General features: G+C 47.4%; 1 protein-coding gene across 12 annotated transcripts; it reads left to right on the plus strand.

Moving 5' to 3' along the window:
* The first annotated feature begins 193 nt into the window (after nt 1-193).
* LOC144263305 (uncharacterized) lies at nt 194-18,261 on the plus strand. Of its 12 annotated transcripts, XM_077814229.1 has the most exons (10): nt 194-317; nt 931-1,032; nt 2,878-2,909; nt 4,959-5,174; nt 5,917-6,100; nt 7,622-10,924; nt 11,960-12,151; nt 13,106-13,278; nt 14,782-14,899; nt 17,563-18,261. In XM_077814229.1, exons 4-10 carry the CDS (start codon nt 4,969-4,971, stop codon nt 17,758-17,760), a joined length of 4,374 nt encoding a protein of 1,457 aa, XP_077670355.1. In that variant the 5' UTR covers nt 194-317; nt 931-1,032; nt 2,878-2,909; nt 4,959-4,968; the 3' UTR covers nt 17,761-18,261. The 12 variants fall into 12 exon arrangements, 11 of the variants coding, with proteins under 11 accessions (XP_077670355.1, XP_077670352.1, XP_077670360.1 ...); XM_077814226.1 differs by lacking the exon at nt 2,878-2,909; XM_077814234.1 differs by lacking the exons at nt 2,878-2,909; nt 4,959-5,174.
* The last annotated feature ends 1,542 nt before the right edge of the window (nt 18,262-19,803 follow it).

Consider the following 19,803-nt stretch of genomic DNA (forward strand, 5'->3'; position numbering starts at 1 on the left):
GGGGGGGCGCTGCCACTCAGCTGCCGGCCGGGCCCAGTTGGCGGGGCACGTCGGCAGCGCGCGCGCGCTGTGGGGGGTGGGGGGTGGGGGGGCGCGTCGCGTCGCTGCGGCGCGTGACCGACCGGCCCCGCGCGCGCGCTGCGGCCGCGAGCCGGGCCCCCGGATCCGGAAGGGTTTCCTCCAGGCCGCGCGGCCGGAAGTGACGCTTGTGGGTGGGGAGCCGCCGGTTCTCCACGGCCCCCCCCGCGCCCCGCGGGACCGGCCCCAGCTCCCCCGGGCGCGAGGCCGCAGCGGGGGGGACCCGGCGGAGCCCCGTGGTAAGCGCGCGGCGCCGGGCCGGGCAGGGCCGGGCCGGGCCGGGCGCGGAGAGGACTCGGGCCCCGCTGCTCGGAGACGTGCGGGGGAGGCCGGAGGAAGCCGGGCTCCTAGCCAGGCCCGGGACAGCGGCCGGAGAACCCGCGGGGCGCCGCCCCCAGCGAGCCCCCGAAGGCCTCCCGCCGCGGCGCTGGCCTGCCAGGCCGGGGAGCCGCTCTCAGCGCGTCGCCCTGGGGCGAGGCCTCAGTGCCCTCGCCCGCCCCTGGCTAGGAGACACCCCGGGGCTCGGGTCCGACCCCTCCGGCCTCTCGGTCCTGCCTCGCCCAGCGCTGCCGCCGGCGGGTTGCGGCCGCGCTGAAAGTGGCGGGACGCCTCGCTCCGCGCGCGGCCCGTCCTGGGGAGCGCTCCCGTTACCCTGTGAGCGACCCGCCCCGAGACTGGCGCCTGGTGTTCCTCCCGCACAGCGTGCCCGCTCGCCCGCCCGCCCTGGGAAGTTCAGGAATCCAAAAATGGGAAGAAACCCTAAAAATAAATGCGGCTTCAAATGTAGCACGGTCGCTGGCTGTGCCCCACGCTTTCCACGCAGCTATAAGCATAAAGCTCTCCCCCTCGTAGGATATCCTGGCCACCTGCAAACAAAATCCCACTGTGAGATGGACTACAAAAGACATGATTGATTAAGGAATAGTTGCGCACCTGATATTCCTGCTCCGAAAGGTTAGAGAGAGAACTGGGAAAGGGCTGGGCAAATACCTACCAGATACTTGGGTTTTCCAAACTCTCACTCTGCTCTACGAGCAACGCTGCTTCTGAGGGAGAGAAGGGTATGGGATACCCAGGGTAAGATTCACCTGGAGACAAGGGTGAAGGAGCTTCCAAATTGCCATGGGCCCTTGTCCCAGTACTCCTCCCCAGCTGCTGCTCTTGCCCATATAAGATCCGTCTCTGAGGTAGAGTGCTCCCCCACCCCCATTAGATAGAGTCAGAAACAATTAACATATCCCTAACCAGGGTCCAAGCTGCATCTTGAGTTACACTGTTAAAAAAGGCTCACACACAACACCAAACCAAACTGATTTCTCTCTCTCAGGAACAGCCTGAAAACTTGTTAGAAGGTTTTGAAATATGCTGAACAGTTGAAAGGTTTGAAAATATACGGACCTATTTCCTTGCTACCTATACATACAAACCCCCACTCTAAATAGTTGCTTCTTGGGGGCGGTGAAGCCAGGCTCTTCTGTTTGATAGCCCCAGACAGCGGGTGTGATTAGGATACTGCCCTGCCCGCTGAGTGATGGTGTCAGAGTGCCACACACAATTATCCCAGCCGTGTCCACACCCTCCCCCCCCACCTTTTTATACAAGCCCCAAATCTTCCCCTACAACAGAGGCCCTGGTTCAAAAGGCCACTGGATGTTGTTTCCCAAGAGGCTTTAGAGAATGAAGACCCATCTCCCAAGTGCGTGAATGCACCAGTCGAGTATGGCAGGGGGAATGGAGGGAAATGGGCCTCTCAGCTGCCTGTAGTCAAGGGTGAAAAGGAAAGAGAAAAGAAGAACCCCTGGCCTTGTCTGAGTTCAGCCCTCCACTGGCTGGTGTGAGGTGGGGTGGCCTAGTCTGGGGTTGTGCACAGCTCAGACAGGGCTTTGTCCTCAGGACTGGCCTGGGAACGCTTTGGCAGACAGGCAGCCATCACCCCTCAGGGCTCTCCACCTCCTCCCTGGACATGGGCTGGAACGAATTCCCCCAGGCTGGGGCTAGTGACAGCTCCCTGCATGGCTGGTCTCAGAGCAGCACAGTAGGGGGGTTACTGGGCTCCCACAGCTCAGCCCCTCCCTGCTGCTCCACGCACTTTCTTTCACTGGGATCTTTGTGGCTCTCTCTTGTTCCCTTGCAGCAGGTCTCTGATCTCCCAGACCACTCTCTACAGCACCCGTCTCTGGTGCTGCCAGCGCTGCTCAGCCTCACTGCCCCATCCTCTCCACCTAGTTGGGTGGGATAAAAGCAGGTACACAGCCCCTGAGCTCCCCCCGTCTCTGGAACCAAAGTCAGGGGAGCTCTCCCCCCGTGTGCTAGGAGGGTGGGTGTTTACTGCGGGGGGCTTATTCCCTGGCAAGTCTGCATCAGGACCAGGCCCAATCTGGCCACAACCAATGGCTATCGGGAGCGTCCCCGTTGCTGAACAGCTGCCTGCTTCATTTTTCATGTCAGCTACAATAGGAATTGGGTTGAATTTATAAACGGGGGCATTGTTCCCCCTGCATTTAGAAACATGGTTCTCTTATGGAGAGGAGGGGAGTGAAATTAGAACACGAGATATTCCCCACCATAGCAGCTCTCTGGCCAGTGCTGTGCTCATTGCAGGGGACTGTGGAGTTTCTACTAGCTCCGTGCTTAAAATCGATAGGAGGGCTAGTTAACACTACTGCCTCTGATGTCAGCACCTCCATCAGCTGACTGCCCGTAGCTATGAGACCACACAGTAATGCGAGCTTCTTGTTACTTGTAAACAAGCATACACCATGTATTGAATTTGAGCTTATTATCTTAATTAACCTGCAGTTGGAAAACCAGTGGAAACATTTCACCACAAGGTAAAATGACATTGAAGATTTTCTGTCAATTATGTGTTAGGAGTTGTGTGGCTGGCTAATAATAAGGTCTCACAGGTGTCTAGTAACCTTTACCGCTGATTGTAGAGAGTGCTTTCAGGTAGGTATTGTTCTTGATGTGGTTCTTGCGATTATCGTAGCTTTTTTTGTATTTATAATTTACAGCAGAAAGCTGTTCAAATGATAAGATCACCTGAGATAAGCAAAGTAAAATTGCACTAAGCTGTATTAAAAACATTTTAACGGTATAGTACTTGGTAGATCACTATCAAAGACTGTCCGTCGCCACTGTAACGGTGTTACTAGAATAAAACACTTGGGTTTTTTTATTGATTAACTTGATTGTCACTCAAGCTGGTTTCGTGTATTATGCACGATCATCAACCTGAGAGTCTGCACTGGGCAGAGGTAACAAGCTCATACTCCACAACGTTTATTTTAAAAATGACATTTCTAATCCCCTGTAAATTTCACTTTGCTATTCAGTTATTTAAGGCACATGTAGTACTGTTATTTTTTTAAAAAAAGGGAAAGGGTTGATTCTGAATATTCTCTATTTAAAATAGAAGATTCAATAGAAATAAAATAATTGTAACTGACTCCAAGAGTAGGATTTTTAAAATGATCACCTACAGCTGCATTCAAAACTAACCTTTGCACATACAGATTGGGTAGATGAACATCTGAACTGTCATGTGCAAATGCTTGCCTGTGTGCAACCAGTGTATGCAAAATTAGTGAGTACAGTTTTGGAGGTGAGTTTGAGGTGTTCTGAAACCATGAGACAGGCAGCTGATGAATATTTCCCCCATTTATCTTAGCTAATTGTAAGGGTCTTAGTGCAAACTCTAACTTTAGCCACTTGCTGGAGCATTTCACTGCTATGCACTAGCATGATTTGCGTGGTTTGTGATGAGAAGATTAGGTGGAGTGGAAACCTGAGGCTGCAGAATTAAGCTGGAGCTCTTCTGAGCCTAGCTAGGGTTTTCCCACAAGCTTTTTGGCATGCTTGTGTCAGGTCAGGCTGGTCAGACTGCAGGAGCAGCTGTGAAATGTTTGATCTTTTCTGCTTCTAGACTTGTCTGTGAGTAGGAAGTGCAGCAGCACAAGAAAGTGAAAACTGATCAAGGGGAAATAGTACAAATTCAAAGGGTTTGTTGGGGTTAGTTTGAATTTTGAGTGGTGGAGCAAGTTGCCTTGTGTCATCTGAGCCATTTTGACTAATGAGGAGCTGACGGTAACATGCTGGGCCAAATTCACTACTGGTGTAAATGTGTACTGACCTCAATGGCGTGCTTCAGACCCCCAAACACTTCATTATGCCACATACCAGAGCCATGCCTGCAATAGGGGGCACTCTTACCGCTCTGGCACTTCCTAGTGGTCCATCTGAGGATTAGCTCGCCACATGCTCTGACACCCCTTCCTGTGGTTGCTCGTCCCGCCACTCTCTCCTCTCGGTGGCTTAACCCTCTCGTCAAGTCACAATCAAGACCCCCACATCCTGGGATGTTATCCATCTGGGATCCTTTCCCAGCAGCTCAGGTCTTTCCTCTCCCAGCCTTTACTGCTCCCTCCTTGGACTGCTCCACACATGCCTGGGACAGGCTCTTGCACTTCCCCCTTATACCAGGGAGTGTGTCTGCAGCTTCCTCACTGCGGCCCCCCTGCTGCCAGCTCCTGGCTTTATAGACATTCCTCCTTTCCCCCCCAGCCCAGGTGAGCTTCATCCCCAGTTCAGCCTCACTGTGTCCTAGCTCCCCTCGAGGCGCAGCCTGCAGCTAACTGGCCTCTCTTGCCTGTATTAGCCCCTCCAGAGCCAGTGTAGGGTGCACACCCCATCTCTGATTGTAGAAACAGCTTGCAGCAAAATTGGGGATAATGTCAGAGTGTTGTGAGGCTAAATTCATTAATATTCCCCAGATTCTTTGAGGTGTTTGGATGGAAGGTGCAGGGTCAGTGCATTCTGTTCTTAGTTAATATTACTGTATTGTAGAGATAAATCTTGAATTGTCTCTCTCCTGTGTGTAGCCGAGAAGCCATGGAGCCTTTTTATCTGTATGACATCAGGGCTGTAACCTCCAACAAAACCATTGAGAGAATTATTTCACCCATGGCAGCTCAACTTTGTCATTTAATGATCGCAGCTGAGTGGGAAGGGGTGAATAACGAGCGCCTCGCTGATTTAGAAAAAGCTGCTGAAGAATTAGCCAAAGCTACCCAAGAACTTGCTTATGTTGCAAGAAGGTAACGCTGAGTTTTAAAGAGGGCAAAATTAATTTGTGTGTGTGTGTACATACATGTATTATAGGTGGAGCAGGCAGGGACACCTATAGACCACATTTCTCTTGTTGCTTTTTAATTTATCCGTCTGTTCCATGCATTCTGGTTCCCTTCGTTTTGATTTAAAGTGCCTCACACACTGGGATACGGGTGTTATAGGTTTTAATTTTTATCTGTGTCCATACTGTTGCTTAACTCTAGTCTGTTGCTTTTCTGGAAGATGTCTCTGATTTTTAACTCCTCTCCTGCAGTACAGCTGTAATTTCAGGCCCCTCCTTTACTAGCCACAGAGATACCTTCATGGTTGTTTGACCACACAGTGGAGGCCAGAGTAATAGAGTTAGTATGGGATGGGGTGCAGGCAAGTGTGGGGGGTTCCCCTCTTACTCGGATTGGGCAGAAGATCCATTCTACCCGCAACCACACACTCATGTGACCGTCTTACATGCGGCTGCTGTTTAAAAACCAGAACATTTAATTAAGGGAAAGCACAACCCCGCCCCCTCCTTCCCTGATCTACATCTGCTTACCCTCCATGGAGTTCTGTTCATTTAGGAGCTGGTTGTATCCTGTGCCTGTTCAGGTCGTCTGGCTCCTCCCTGGAGTCAGCATTCCCAGACCCATGCTGGTGCTGGCTTATGGTGATGCGTTTCACTAAAGGCATGTGTGTGACCTTGTGTACCTGAGATCAGCATTCTTCCGCCAGAGTGGCTCATGAGTACAACGATGAGCTGCTGGCTGGGGAGATGCTGCCTGCTGCCGAATCGCTCCTCACATCTGGGAAGAGCATCTTACTGGTGGCCCAGAAACTTCATATTCAGCCAGACGTTCAGAGTCATCAGGAGGAACTGATTGATTCAGCAGAGAGAGTCTTAATGGAGACTGTAAAGGTGAGTGTAATACAGCTGTGTTATTTGCTGTAACTCCTCCTCCAGTAACTCTTCATTCCCTCCCAGCAGTTCTGCCTTCTCAGGGGAGGAGATCTGCACAGTGGCTAATTCCCTAGGCCCCTGTTTCCCAGAGTGGGGAGTGTGTGGAGGACGAGGTCATGGTGGGGAATAAAGATCAGCTGCTGGACAAGTTTTCCCTGCCCGCCCAGGAGCGTCGGTAGGGTTGCAAACCTCCAGGATTGGCTTGGAGTCTCCAGGAATTAAAGATTATGTGGTGTGATGAAACCTCCAGGAATATGTCCAGTCAAAATTGGCAACCCTAAGCGTCGGAGAAATAATAAATAAAGATAGCCTCACGTGCTCTTGGGAGGCAAGGCACTGCTAGTACCCCCACGTTACACGTGGATACTGAGAGCTTGTCTACACAGAGTGAGAGTGTGGCAAAGGGTGCAGAGTGAAGCTCCAGTACATTAGCTGGCTGTGTGGATCCCACTACTGTGCACCAGAAGTTCTGCAATGGTGCTTATGACAGAATTTTTAGTGTGTGGAGCATGGCAGTCTAGTGCACTCTAGATGTACCGCCCCGCTGGCCACGCTCTAAGCCTCAGTGTAGACAAGCCCTTAAATTACAAGCTCTTTGGAGGTGGGACTGTCCTGTTACATGAGTGTGCAGCACAACGGGGCTCTGACTTGCCACACACAAAGTATGTTGTAGCTCTTATATCGTCCTTTTCATCTGCAAACCCCAGAGCACTCTACAAAAGAAGGCCCGTGTTGGTACCTCCATTCTACAGCTGAGCCAATGAGGTGAAGTGATTCGCCCACGGTTCCACAGCAGGTCAGGGATAGGTCTTGATCCAGTGTGCTAGCCCCTCAGCTACGCTGTACCCCGCCCCCAGCCAGAACTAAGAGCAAAATTTGGTGCCCAGTTGCTTGGGGGTTTAGGGCCACCCTATGAGCAGTAATACAGTTTGAATCATCTCATTGCTTTTAACCTTTTTTCCCCAAACCAACTGAAAATAAGAGAACTTTGCTCCACGTCTCTCTGGATAAAGAGGTATAAAAGCCAAGGAAGAGAAGTAGTTTGGGGTCGTGGTTCAGGCATGACTCTGGGAGTTAGGAGATATCTGGTGTGACCTTGGACAAGTCACTTAACCTCTCTGTGCCCCAATTTCCTCATGTGTAAAATGCGGTTAGTAACGCTCCCCTCGCTTTCAATAGCGTGGAGAAGCTGTGACCATCACTGCTCATGAAGTGCTGAGATACTCTGTGGGTGTTTTTGTAATGTCATGAGAATTCTGTACCCTCGGGTTTCAGCACGATCGATCCGGTATCGCTCACCAGCAGAACTTTTATTTTCAAATTCCCCATGACAGATGTTGTCAATGCACACAGACATTTTAAAAACAAAGCCAACAAGTTGAAAATGACAAGTATGGTCGTAGCAAAAAGAACAACACAGGTCTTGGGAAATGTTCAGTGGTTCCTTTTTTGTGACCTTTGTTCTGATTTATCAACTAGATCCTCCAGCTTGAAGATGATGCTGTAGTGACGAGGATTATCCAGGCCGCTCATTGGCTTCGGGATTGCCTGACCACACTTGAGTTCGCAGGAGACGTACCAGCTCTGCTGGCTGCTTTCCGTGACTTTTCAGAGTCCTTGCTCCTGCTGAACAATTTGACAGAAAGACGCATCCAAGAGCTCAGAGATTCTCCTCCTCAGAAGTATTTGGCCCAGACGCTGCAGATCCTTAGGAAGTGTGTCCCGATGTTGCATGCTGCAAAACACAGTCACTTGAAGCACCCCCAGGACCAGCATGTGAATGGTTCCAAAAACTACATTTTCAATCTGATGGATAGCACCATAAAGGAACTGATTTCCTTACTGACAAACACCACCAGAAACAAGGAACTACTGGAGAGAAATGGACTCTTTTCCCAGCACATGAGCCAGCTGCTGGGCCTCCTGTCCAACACAAACCCTGCTCACCTAGCTGAGGGCGAATTCAGTTTTCTTGTGGAAACACTGGTCTTCCACTGCATGCTTTTAGCTAACTCATCCAGGCCAAGTATTAAGTTGCAGTTGATAAAGCACTGCCATCATCTCCTAATGCTCAGGAAAAGCATTTCCAACCATGGAAGCATAATGGAGGAATTGCCAGCACAAAGCCAACTAGAATGCAACCTAGAAGAGAAACGTCATGCGATGAGAGTTGAGGTGGAGATTCTTGATCAAACAGTGCTCACTGCTGTTTTGTGTCAGATTCTGGACACTTTCACAGACATTAACGAACCCCTGAGAAGGTTAATGGAGGCTGCACTGGAACCTACTACTGGGCAATATTCTCCTGCAGGAGAGGATGGATTTCTAAGAAAACTTCAGCCCCTTATTACTGCCTTCTTCGGTCATGCTCATCAGATGCTCAAAGTGGCAAATTTTGTTCTGGCCAGCTGCACCAACGTCAAAATCATTAAAGAAATTGAAGATCGTGTAAACTGTTTAAATAGACTCCTTGCCACGATGCCTCTACTCCTTACAGAAATGAGCAAAGATCCTAATAAGATTCACATCCAGGAACAACTACAAACCTTCTATCAAAGATGGGCTTGGACAACAGAAAGCTTGTTAGCATGTGTTGATGAAACAATCAGCTTGCCTGAATTCCTTGATCTGTCTATTCAGGAAATGGCCGATCACAGAGAGTGTTGTGAACAAGAACTAGAGAGTCAGAACTCTGGAAGGTTTTCATGGCATGCCACTCATATGACCAGCCGAGCGGCTCGCGTGATCCAAGTTACTAACAGATTTGTGGATAAAGTCAGAGATCCTATTTTCAAGAACGGTTTGTTAGTTTTAGTTAAGCAATTGGAAATCTCCATTCTGGAAGTGAAAACTGCTACTAGCCACTGTTTAGGAGGCATCTCTTTTCTACAATCTAGAAATGCATTTTCAAAGAGAGTAAAGCATCTGATGGACTCCACTCGAAATGTCAGAGAGGGACTGCATGAGTCTAACCATCCAGATATTCTCAGTCCACTTCGGGAACAAATTCGGAGCCTTGACATTCCAAAAGAGCTGGGATACTTTTCAGCCCAGGACCATATAGAGCTCAGACCACCAGATGACATAAAACAAAGCACTACTGACAATACCGAATTAGTGGAAGAATTTTTAAGCGAACGGCTTCCATCAGCCACCTCTCCTCTTGAGAAGCTTCCAAGAGCAGGTAACTTACACCCGGGAAGAGTGGATGTACATCCTGTGATCAATGAACTCATCACTGCAACAAAGAAACATGACATTACTGCTGTAAACACTGCTTGCTTTGGTTTACTTGAACTTTCCAACTGTTGTGTAGATGCAGCTCAGGAAGCCTTACCAATTGTCAAGTCACCACTGCTGGAAAAGCTGACCCACTACAGAAAGATAGTTCTATTAACACCATCTATTATTAGCTTAGCTAGGGAGATAGGTCCAAACCCAGTTTCCAGAGCAGATAGACTTCTTCCAACAGCTGTTTTGTTATCGGAGAAGATTTGTGAAACTAACCAATGCCTGGTGGCTGTGGCAGGCTCTTGGTACAGTCTAGTCCAGCAGTTATTCTGCACAGTAGCTCCAGCTGACTTTCTGAAGAGCAAACAAACTTTGGATGAGATAATGCAGACTTTAGCAAGAGTTGTTCAGCTAGCGGCTGATGTTGCACGTACAGATTGTGAAGAGGAGCTCACTATAGTTCCTAAGATTCAGGAAAGGTTTGTACGGGTCCAAGCAAAATTCACAGGTGCTCAGACTAATACAAAGCGTTTACTTGAAAAGGCCTTGTCTTCTGATTGCTTCCATTCTCACCAGGACCATCTCGAGGGGATCTGCCTTCTCTGGTCTGTCAGCATACAGGTGCTCCTGAGTGCTGTGGATCAGCTCATAGGACGAGATGTTTTGTTCTTAGGTGAATTAAGGAATACAATGAAGCACAAGCTTTGCTTGCAGGATGTCCTGGCAGCTGTATCCGAGAGCTCTTTGAGAATACAGGAGGCAGCCCGACTGTCCTATCTCGCCTGTGCTGAACGCAGTGTGCAGTGTGACATCCTAGCGCTCCGGGAGGAGGTAAAGGTACTAACTGAAGCTCTCCTGCAAGTGGCGGATGTTCTGTCTGTCTCCCCAGTGCCTGCTACAAACTTGTCCATTCGTGCTGAGCTGCTCCAACGAGAACTTGCTGTTAGAGTGAAAGCACTTCTGCTCCTCCTGACCAGTACCAATCAGGAGTACACAAGAGTCATCCAAAACATCCTCAGACTGGCCTGGCCTCCTGCGCGTGCCCAGGGAGGTGATAGAGGGATGCTTAAACAGGCAGGTCAGATAATGGCAAATGTCCAGCTGGTCAAAACTATCATAGAAGACACTTTGGAGAACACAGCTCATCTAAAAATGCGGGAAAGCCTGCTCTCCCTGACAGACCACCTTCTCCTCCTTACTGCTGAGCTGCTAGGAAGAGCTGGTGAGCAGCTTCAAAGCCACCAGGACAAGGAGCTGGTCCAGCTAGACTACATTGCATGGGAGTGGTCTGCTAACGCTCACTATGTGGTGACGCAGCTTCAATCAGTGAAGGACATTGATAAGGCCGCCTTGGAGCTCGTTAAGCAGTGTTTACGAAACAGCAAGTCACATGCTGTTGCAAACCAATGTCATGGCAAAACAGAGCTCTCCCCCGCCAAGATACCCAGCACCAAACACCAGAATCACACACACCAAGCCACTTCAGCAGACCCCTGGCCTACCATGAGTGAATCGAAAGGCTTAGCTGCCAGGGATGCATTTGAAATCATGGTATAGTAGATCTTAGCTATTTAATGCTAAACTGTGTAATCTCTAAACCGTGCTAACTGCATTTCATTGCTTGTCCAACAGTCCCGTGTCTTGATCATTTCAGATTGCTTTAGGTTTTTTTAAATCAAATTATGCAAAAGGGCTTAGAGTTGTGGCTGCACAGAACCATCTTCCTCCCTTCCTCACTGCCCATGTTGCCTCCATATCCTGATACCTGGGCACAGCTGTGGGATTCCCGTGGCTATCCCTGCCCAGCTGTGGGAACTCTCTCCCCAGCTCTTTATGTGGCAGGGTTTCTTTCAGTTACATCTGCTACCCCCTAAACTCGCTAATCAACTCTCATTTTCTCTTGTACTGCAATATTCCACCAAGTGCCCTGCTGAGCATTTGTAGTTGTTTGGGCAGGAGGGAGGATTGGACGGGGCCTGGGTGCCGCGGCAGTACTTCTAAACCACCCGATCACCTTGCTGCTAGTGAAACCAATATGATGCATTAGTCAGGCATCATGTGGGAGGTTCTGTTGCCTTTTTGGCTTCTGAAAACTATTGCTTTTAGTTGCAGCAGGCCTTCACACATTTCAAGATAAACAAGATACAATTCTTTTAGCTCACAACTAACTGTCCTAGAGCTGTCAGCTCCAATGAGGATGGTCTTTGGGGAGCGAGTCAGGGGATAATACGAGGAGATTGTTTAAAGGGACATATGGGTTTAACAATGCCCCTGGGCTATAGACTCAGTCCAGTAGAAAGCAAGGACTGAGGCTTGCTTACTGGGTGGGATGGATCTAGGCAGTGTTTCTGTTTGTTTTGCTTAGTAGAAATGGCTCACTGAATAAGCCTGTGGAACAATCCCAAGAACACGTGTGTGTAAAAATCCAAAACCTACCCATTTCCTACATTAAAAAAAGTATTTCTGTCAAAAAGAGACTGTCCCAACCCTCTTCGTGACTGCACTTTTCCATGGACGTCAGTAATGCAGAGATGGTAAAAGGGAAGGTTGGTTGTTTGAGGTGAATCTGTTTCACTGTCTTCACAGCTCCTGAGTGACTCTCCTAATGACTCCCATTCCACTAGCAGCGAGCAGGGTAAGGGAGCCGCTCCTGCTGCCCTGCCAGAGGATGCTGGACAGTGGCAGGACGACAGCAATAAAATGCCCCAAGTCACCAAGGAAATGGCCACTGGGATGTCTCACATGGCACGGTTTCTAAAGAGGAAGGGACCGATAACGGTATTGCCAGTGTTGTTATAGGATGGGAGGAAATATTTTGCTCAGTGACCAGGGCCAGCTCAATCCCCCGAGCACCCATTTGTGGCCATCACAAATGTCTGAGCAACATTGCGGAGAGAGGACCATGCCTCAATAAGTCAGAAAGGGGGTGTTATCATGATGACATGGCTGAACACACACTAACTCCTGCCACAAGAATCCACTAGTGCCCTGCGCGCGCACACCCGCCCCCCGGGAAGACTCAATCAATGTCCGTTTCATTTAAAACAGGTGTAATAGCATTAGTGTGAGTGTATCTGCAATGCTCTGGAAAGAATTTCCTCCAAAAAGGAGAAGAGGAAGGCAAGGGAGATTCTTCAACCCCTTTCCCCGGCTATTTCAATCGATTTATTGGCTCTCGGAACTATTACCCTCCCTCTTCTCCCCACAGGCCTGCTGGCTGCTGCAGTTTGGGGCCCAAAGTCTATTTGCGACTTCTGTTCTGTGACGGAGTTTGGCATATCAAACCGTTCCCAATGTAGCTTTCACAGAGCAGGTTAGAAGTGGCGGAATGAGCCATGACCTGCTGCTGCAGCGGCTGCAATTCGGCTGTTGAAAGCACTTTAAACCTGTCCTGTTTTCTCCATCAGCCTCTGAACCATCCATCCCCACAAGGTGTCTTTAGGATGTCTGTTTGTCCATTAATATCCCCACCCCAGGCCTCACATAAGGGGCATCGGGAAGTTTGTGGGTGTTCCTGTTGTGAAGGCCCAGCTTTGCCCCCCTTGGGCATTGATACATGCATGTGACATCATCAAATCCGACACAGCTGGGCAGTCAGTGTCCTCAGCCAGGCTCTGATAAAGGTCCCGTTGTGCTAACATGCGCTAGTGCTAATGAGGCAACAGTAGGTTTTACATCCGTTTTAGAGCAAACACCCCCAACCCCTCCCGACTTCTTTTGATTTAATTTTAGACCAAAGAGCAGCTCATTGCCTGTGCTAGTCAAATGGCTTCCAATGGGCAAGTGTTTGTCAGATTTGGCCACCTGATTGCAAAGAACTGCCTAGATGAAAGATGTGCAACTGAACTGCTGTGTGTCACCGAGCAAATCCAAACAATCAGCAACCAGCTCAGAATTATTTCCAGGTAAACCACAGGTTCAAAGGATATTCTCTCTCAAGTCTGATGTGTGTGTTCACTCCTTCTTAAAAAGGGATTTTTAAAGGACACTGCTAACTATCTTTCTTGTTCGTATTTGCATACGGTGCCAGTGGTAGGCATTTAGTTATTGGGCTGAAGACTGTTTCTGCCGTTAAGAGTTTTCCTCTTTGTTTTATCTTCTTACAAGCTGAAAAACAACTTATCCCCTGGTGTTTGTTCCCACATCCTTGGTTAGGGTGATCCCTGCTTCTGGCTGCCGCTGCCAAGTCAGCAGAGTGAAGGCATTTTAACCAAAGTCCCATTGAGATCACTATAAGTATCCTATTTGAAGTTTGTTTCTGAATTACGGATTTTTTAAAATAGTTACATATTTCTATTCATGAAGATTCCTCACCGACTTCCACTTTTCAGCACAGGGGATGGTGGGGTCCACAGTCCGCAGCAGTGTCCCTTTAAAATCAGTGCATGTGCATGAGGTGTGTCTATAGAAACGACTCCTATAGCAGACAATAGGGAGCCTCTCGTGAGCTGCACATCTGAACCCCTCATGCAGTGTTATTTGCTGCTGTGCAGAAGGTTCCGCTCTCGTATCTTTCCCCTTCTAAAATAGCCCAGTGGTAAACTCTGTCTGCCTGTGAGCCCGATCCTGCTCCCAGGCAGGCAATGCTGAGCCACCTCTGGGCTTCAGCTGAGCCTAGAATAAGCGTTGAGCTAATGTTTGAACAGCTTTCTCCAGAGCTAATGCTACTTGTGCTAGGAGGCACTTATGTCCCCTCTCGCACTTTCAGGCTTCCAGCCATGCTGCGTCTGCCTGGAGATTCTCTGGCTCCTTGCGGTTAATTTTCTATTGACACCCTGAAACCCAGTGTGAGTTGGGCACCTGTGTCCCTTGGGCTCCTTGACCAATGAGTGTTGGTGGCTTTCTGGGGTCCTGAATATCTCTGCATAGCTCTCTGTACTAGTTAAACAGAGCTCAGAGGCATCTCCCCCTGTCTCCTTGCCACAGTCTCAGTGCTTATGTCACCCACATCTCAACACTCTGAGCACACCGGCTAAGTCCAAATAGCAGCAATAGGTTTCCTTTGTCCCCCTTCGGCCAGAATGACCACCGCTGGACCAGCTCACGCTGGCTGACTGAGGGAAAGGTCTGTAACTAGGCACTGGCAGCAGTATCGTTGGGCATTCAGGCTACAGCAGGTTTCAACATGGCGTTTGCTACTTGTCCATTTTAGCTACTACTGCTCCTGCTTTTATTCTTTTGCTCTCCTTACAATGCCTTTTTTAAGCTGAAAATCTCTTCTGTGGTCAAAATTGTTTAATGAGCAAGGGCCAGCAGTATTGGAACACTTTCCTTCCACACGTATCAGCTTGTTCTGTGACCTTCCTAGTTCCAGGAAGCCCTCAGCCAGCCGTGACTCTAGAGTGACAGTATATAGTCACTTAGCAAGTTGTGTAATGCTTTCTCTTTACATTTTTAAATATTTTAAGGGTAAAAGCAGCAACAGCAGGGAGTAAGTGCTCTGCTGAACTATTGGTGAACAATGCACAGAATCTGTTTCAAGTGGTCCTACAGTCCTTGAAGGCAGCAGAGACCGCGTGCGTCAAAGTAAGTGTGCACTGGTATAGGTCAAGATTCTTTCAGAAGGTGAGTTCAAATATATTCACATTTTTACCCCCAACACTTCTGGATTCAGGCTGTAACTTTCAGAGAATTTTAAGGGAGTTCAGTGTCCAAATCTCACTGGAAGTTGGGCACTTAACTCACTTCCTGAAGAGCCTCTGCAAATCCCATCTGTAATCTGTGTTTGCCTCTCAAAGGTGACCAGGTACCAATTGTAGCACAGACATTCCCTGGCAGCTGATTGCACTGGAGTTCTGTCTTCCTGGGGGAACCATAAATGTTCCTTAGCCTGGATTTGTTGTGTTCTGCAAACCCATAATTAGAATTTCTCACACAACGTGACTATTGTGGTCAAGTCTCTTATAATGGAGACAACTGCTTCCTGGATCTGCAACTTTTGCTCCTGCCCTGTATTTACCGTATTGAATCATCCCTCCAAATAATGGACCTTCAGTGTCACAAATTCCAAGTTGCCCTCTGAGATGAGGACTGCCCAGTAAGTACTGGGCCATATCTATAAGGCAAAGCCATGTAAGTTCATCAAAGTGCCTTCAGCTTTTGATTTTGGACAGAAAGGCAGATAGACAAAAGAAACACACTGCCGTGGAAGTAGATTTTCAGCTGGGGCTTTAGAGACAGGTGAAGTGTCTCTTAGGCTTTGTCTTGGCTCAGTTAAGTTTCCATTAAAACTCCCAAGGGCTTCCTAATGATGACAGCAAGAAATAACTAAATACCTTAAATAATTGAATAGAGCAATCTTTAACTGAGCGCGCTCAGAAAACAGGCACTCTTTCAACCAGGCTCTGCTGATACGACCTATAATTTCTGAAAAGTTGTAAATATTAAGGCCAGAAGAGACCATTGTGAATATCTAGCCTGACCTGTATAACACAAGAAACTCGTAACTTCTGGTTCAGCTACAGTGCATCTTCCAGAAAGAGATCCACCTTGATATAAGGACTCCAGGTGACAGGGAATCCACCACATCCCCAAGGAAAATGTTTCAATGGCAATGGTTATCATCGGCACTCTTAAAAAATGTGCATTTTGTTTCCAGTTTGAATTTGCTGACTTCAACTTCCAGTCTTTGGTCTACTAGATTAAGGAGCCTTCTACTAACAGAAATCATTCCCATTTAGGTGCTTATAGACTCTCTCTCTCTTTGATAAACTAAATGGATTGAGTTCCTTTAGTCTCTCATTATAAGGTGCTTTTTCCAGACCATAAATCCATTCTTGCAGCTCTTCTCTGAATTGTTTTCCATTTTCCCAACACATTGTTACTCCTTGTCAACCCAAGTGGTTAATCAACGTTTTGGGGCCCTGGGGGCATTCCAGTTGGGAGTAGAAATTTATGATGGAGACTGATACATTTTTGATGCAGTATTGTGTATTGACAAGGAAGTACATAGTCCTGCTTTTCCAAATGCAGGAAGAACCAAAATTTAAAAGTTTCTTATCTTGCAGGTCAAAGCTTCTTTCAGCCAGCATCCCTGATCTCTCCCTAGCTTCTCCCAGGGCCACACCATGCTTACAGGCTGCTGCTTGGCTTTTCTTCCCTGAGTCTGTTTGTTGTCTGCACACCAGCTTGTCCCCCCCACCCCCAAATAAAACCAACCCCCTCACCCCAAAACAATACCCAGTTGAACCTTGCCAACATGGTGCTGCTAGTTTCTGAGTAGACTCCACTATGCCTTATTTAGGAACTTAACTTGTCTCTTATAGCTATCTCAAATGTAGGGCACATTCACACCCAGCAATTTAAATGAGGTTTAACCTAACCAACAAGGTTTTACCCAGCTCATAACTATACTTTTACAAAGTGTGGAGAGCAGAACTGGACACAGTCTCACCAATGCAGTATGAAGAGACAGTATCACCTCTCCACACTTGCTACATATTGCCCTATTTGTACATGCAAGGATCGTACTGGCTTTTGTCCCCACAGCATCATGCTGGGAATGCATGTTCTACAATAACCTGTAAACCCTCTTCAATCACTGATTTCCAGGACATAGGTATTTTTGGTTCCAAGATTATGACTTTGCATTTGGCTGCATTAAAACAAATGCAGCTACCTGGTTACCCCCCATTTACTAAGCAATCCAGCTTGCTCTGTATCAGTGACCTGTCTTCGTTATTTACCAGCCCACAGATCTTAGTCATCTACCGATTATTTTCAGCAATGATTTTCTTTTCTTCCAATGAATTGATGAAGATACTGAATTGCACTGGGCTAAAAATAAATCCCTGGGGGCCTCACTAGCTGATTCCCCATTAACAACTGTGTTTTCAGATCTATCATTTAGCCTGCTTCTGATCTATTTAATATGGACAATGATTTTGCAGAGTACCAGCTTGTTAATCAGAATGTCACACTATACTAAGTCAAGTGCCTCTTTTCCATAAAACCATACGGACTGGCTTTTATTATATTTCCATCCTTTAACTCTTTACTGACAGTCCTGTGCCAACTGTTCCATTGTTTAGGCTAGGAGAGGTGTCAGGCTAACCAAAAGTTAACTTGGTTCCCACATGTAGGCATCTAGAGGTGGTGTGTTTAGGCCCCTTTGTACTGTAAGAAATTTTAAACTCCCATGTCTATCCACGTATATTAATGTGGGTAATTATTTTGCTTCCTTCAAACAGGGTTTGCGAAAGCCAGATCCTGACTCAGAAGAAGCAGAGGCAGCTGCCTTTTGTATGCAATGGAAGAAAAAGCTGTTGAGGCACAGAGTCAAAGAAGCTTTAAACCCAGATAGGGATGAATTCGGACTTCGCAGAGCACGTGCAGGGCGTGAACCCACCCTTACAGCTATGGTTCAGGAACCACTGTCTCAGAATTAAGACCTATCTCCCCCACCCCAAATTCCAAACCCGTTCAACCACCAACCATGATGGCTGGTGCTGCCCAGGAGTAGGAAGGGGCCCCTGTCATTGATCCCTAACTCTTGCAGGAAATGACATCGCTGATGGGGAGGGATAATAATGCCACTTACCTCCTTAGAAGCCAACAATGCTGTCCAGGAGCAAGAGACAGCTTCACAAATAAGTGACATTAGCATATATAATCTGGAGGCCCAGGCTGTCAATTCTTGGCAATGAAGCAGCCCCTGTACAAAAAGCAACAACTAGGTTATTTTAATAGAAGTGTTCCTTAGATACTTATCTAGGGTGGATGTGGTGTTGTAAAGGGGTAGCAAGGTATTCCAATGCAAGATTTTTGTACCCATGTCAAAACAACCTTTTGTGCAAGTGAAAAGGCTACAAAAATGTACTTAAGTTGTCAAGCTAAGTTTGAAAGAAAAAATGACCAATAAAATGGGGTTTAATTTATTTTAAGACAAATTTTAGTAATGCAAAAGATTTCTTTGACACAAATTATCACTATTTTAAAAGAAAAATTCAACCCGTACAAATGGTCTGACACAAATCAACATGGCTCATTACTTAAAGAGCATTAGCCTTGTGCTTTGTATTGATAAATGCATACTTATTCATTGACACAAAAATTTTAAGTATTCATTATAACAGAAGCCAGGTATACTATTGCACACCATCATGTTAGCAAAACACTAACACTCCTCAGCAATGGGCAGTATGACAGTATACATGTGTCTAGCCTTTTTCAACATATTTGCTGAATGCTACATATCTAAACCTGAACCATCTGCAGTAGCAGACTCATATGGATTCACACTGGCCACTTTGATGATTATAACAGTCCTCACCACCAGTACACAAGCAAGCCTGTGTGCATGCCAGGCTCCACCTTGAACAACAGGTGGATTGACAAAACATAGATCAATACAAGAAGCTCCAGGTGAAGTGTGGTATGCCAGAAGTGGAACATTGGCTTTTCTAGCTTTCGTCACACCATTTATCATACCTCATGAGGGCCTCATCTTTCCTGAGACCTTAGGTATACTGTGGTCTATGTGTTTTGGAGCAAGATGTACAGGTTAGTGGCTGTTACTTGAGGCATGCCTACTATGTATGACATGAGAGATTTTCAAGAAAGAGTCAACCATTCCTGGAGAGGCCAGTTTGGTCTGAAGAATGGCCTTTCTGACCATTTACTATCTCCAATCAGCTTTAGATTTGCCATTTCCAGATAAAGTCCACCCAGAATAATGAGAAGTGGTTTGTCCTCTTCATACCCAACAGACCAGGTCCACTGCATCTGCATGGTTATGGTGAAAAGGGGTTGATCCACAATGATCACTGGAACTTGGCATGTGTTTAGGTGGTGTACAGCATTCCTTATCACATCTACAGCATGACAAATCATTGCCACTGACTTGGAATCATCTGAAAAACAGGGATGATGAGCAGTGATGGCTGGGGTGAACTCTGGCACTGACTGTTTGCTAACATGGTAAGTGGCCCAGGAAATGTCTTGATCTCCACTGAAGGTAACCACATTTGCTGCTTGCCATATTTGTTCAAGCCACCTACACTCTTCTTGCAGGGCTTGGATAATCAGTTGGCATTCAGTCTTGATTTCAACATTTTTGGCAGGGATGAAAGCATTGAGTTTCTTTAAGATGAATGAACAACTGTGTGAGACTCAGGAAGTGATGAGATAACCTTCTTCTCTGATGCTGCAGTCTCAAAGTCTGGGGTGGGAATTCCATGGACAATTGCCTCAACTGGAGTACCGGGATGCTCAAAAAAGTGATATCCCCCAGTTCCGTGTGAGGAGCCTGTTGCTGTGGTGGAGCCTGGATTGTGGTCTGTGCTGTCTGTGGCAGAAGTAGTGAACAGACCATCATGAAGCTTTAGAGGACAGACTACATTCTCATCCTTGAAGTGTTGACATGCACTATTTGCCATGCTGGTAAAAGAGGCCAATATCTAGGAGATGGACAATCCAAGTTTAAAGAAGGT

The sequence above is a fragment of the Eretmochelys imbricata genome, chromosome 3 (assembly GCF_965152235.1).
Source record: "Eretmochelys imbricata isolate rEreImb1 chromosome 3, rEreImb1.hap1, whole genome shotgun sequence".
NCBI lineage: Eukaryota > Metazoa > Chordata > Testudines > Cheloniidae > Eretmochelys > Eretmochelys imbricata.

Excerpts from the sequence above, each read along its gene's own strand:
- LOC144263305 (XM_077814225.1), top strand. The coding sequence starts at position 2,785 with ATGAGACCACACAGTAATGCGAGCTTCTTGTTACTTGTAAACAAGCAT. Across the intron at positions 2,910-4,958 it reads TGGAAACATTTCACCACAAG|CCGAGAAGCCATGGAGCCTT; the intron begins GTAAAATGACAT and ends TCCTGTGTGTAG. Across the intron at positions 13,279-14,781 it reads CAGCTCAGAATTATTTCCAG|GGTAAAAGCAGCAACAGCAG; the intron begins GTAAACCACAGG and ends AAATATTTTAAG.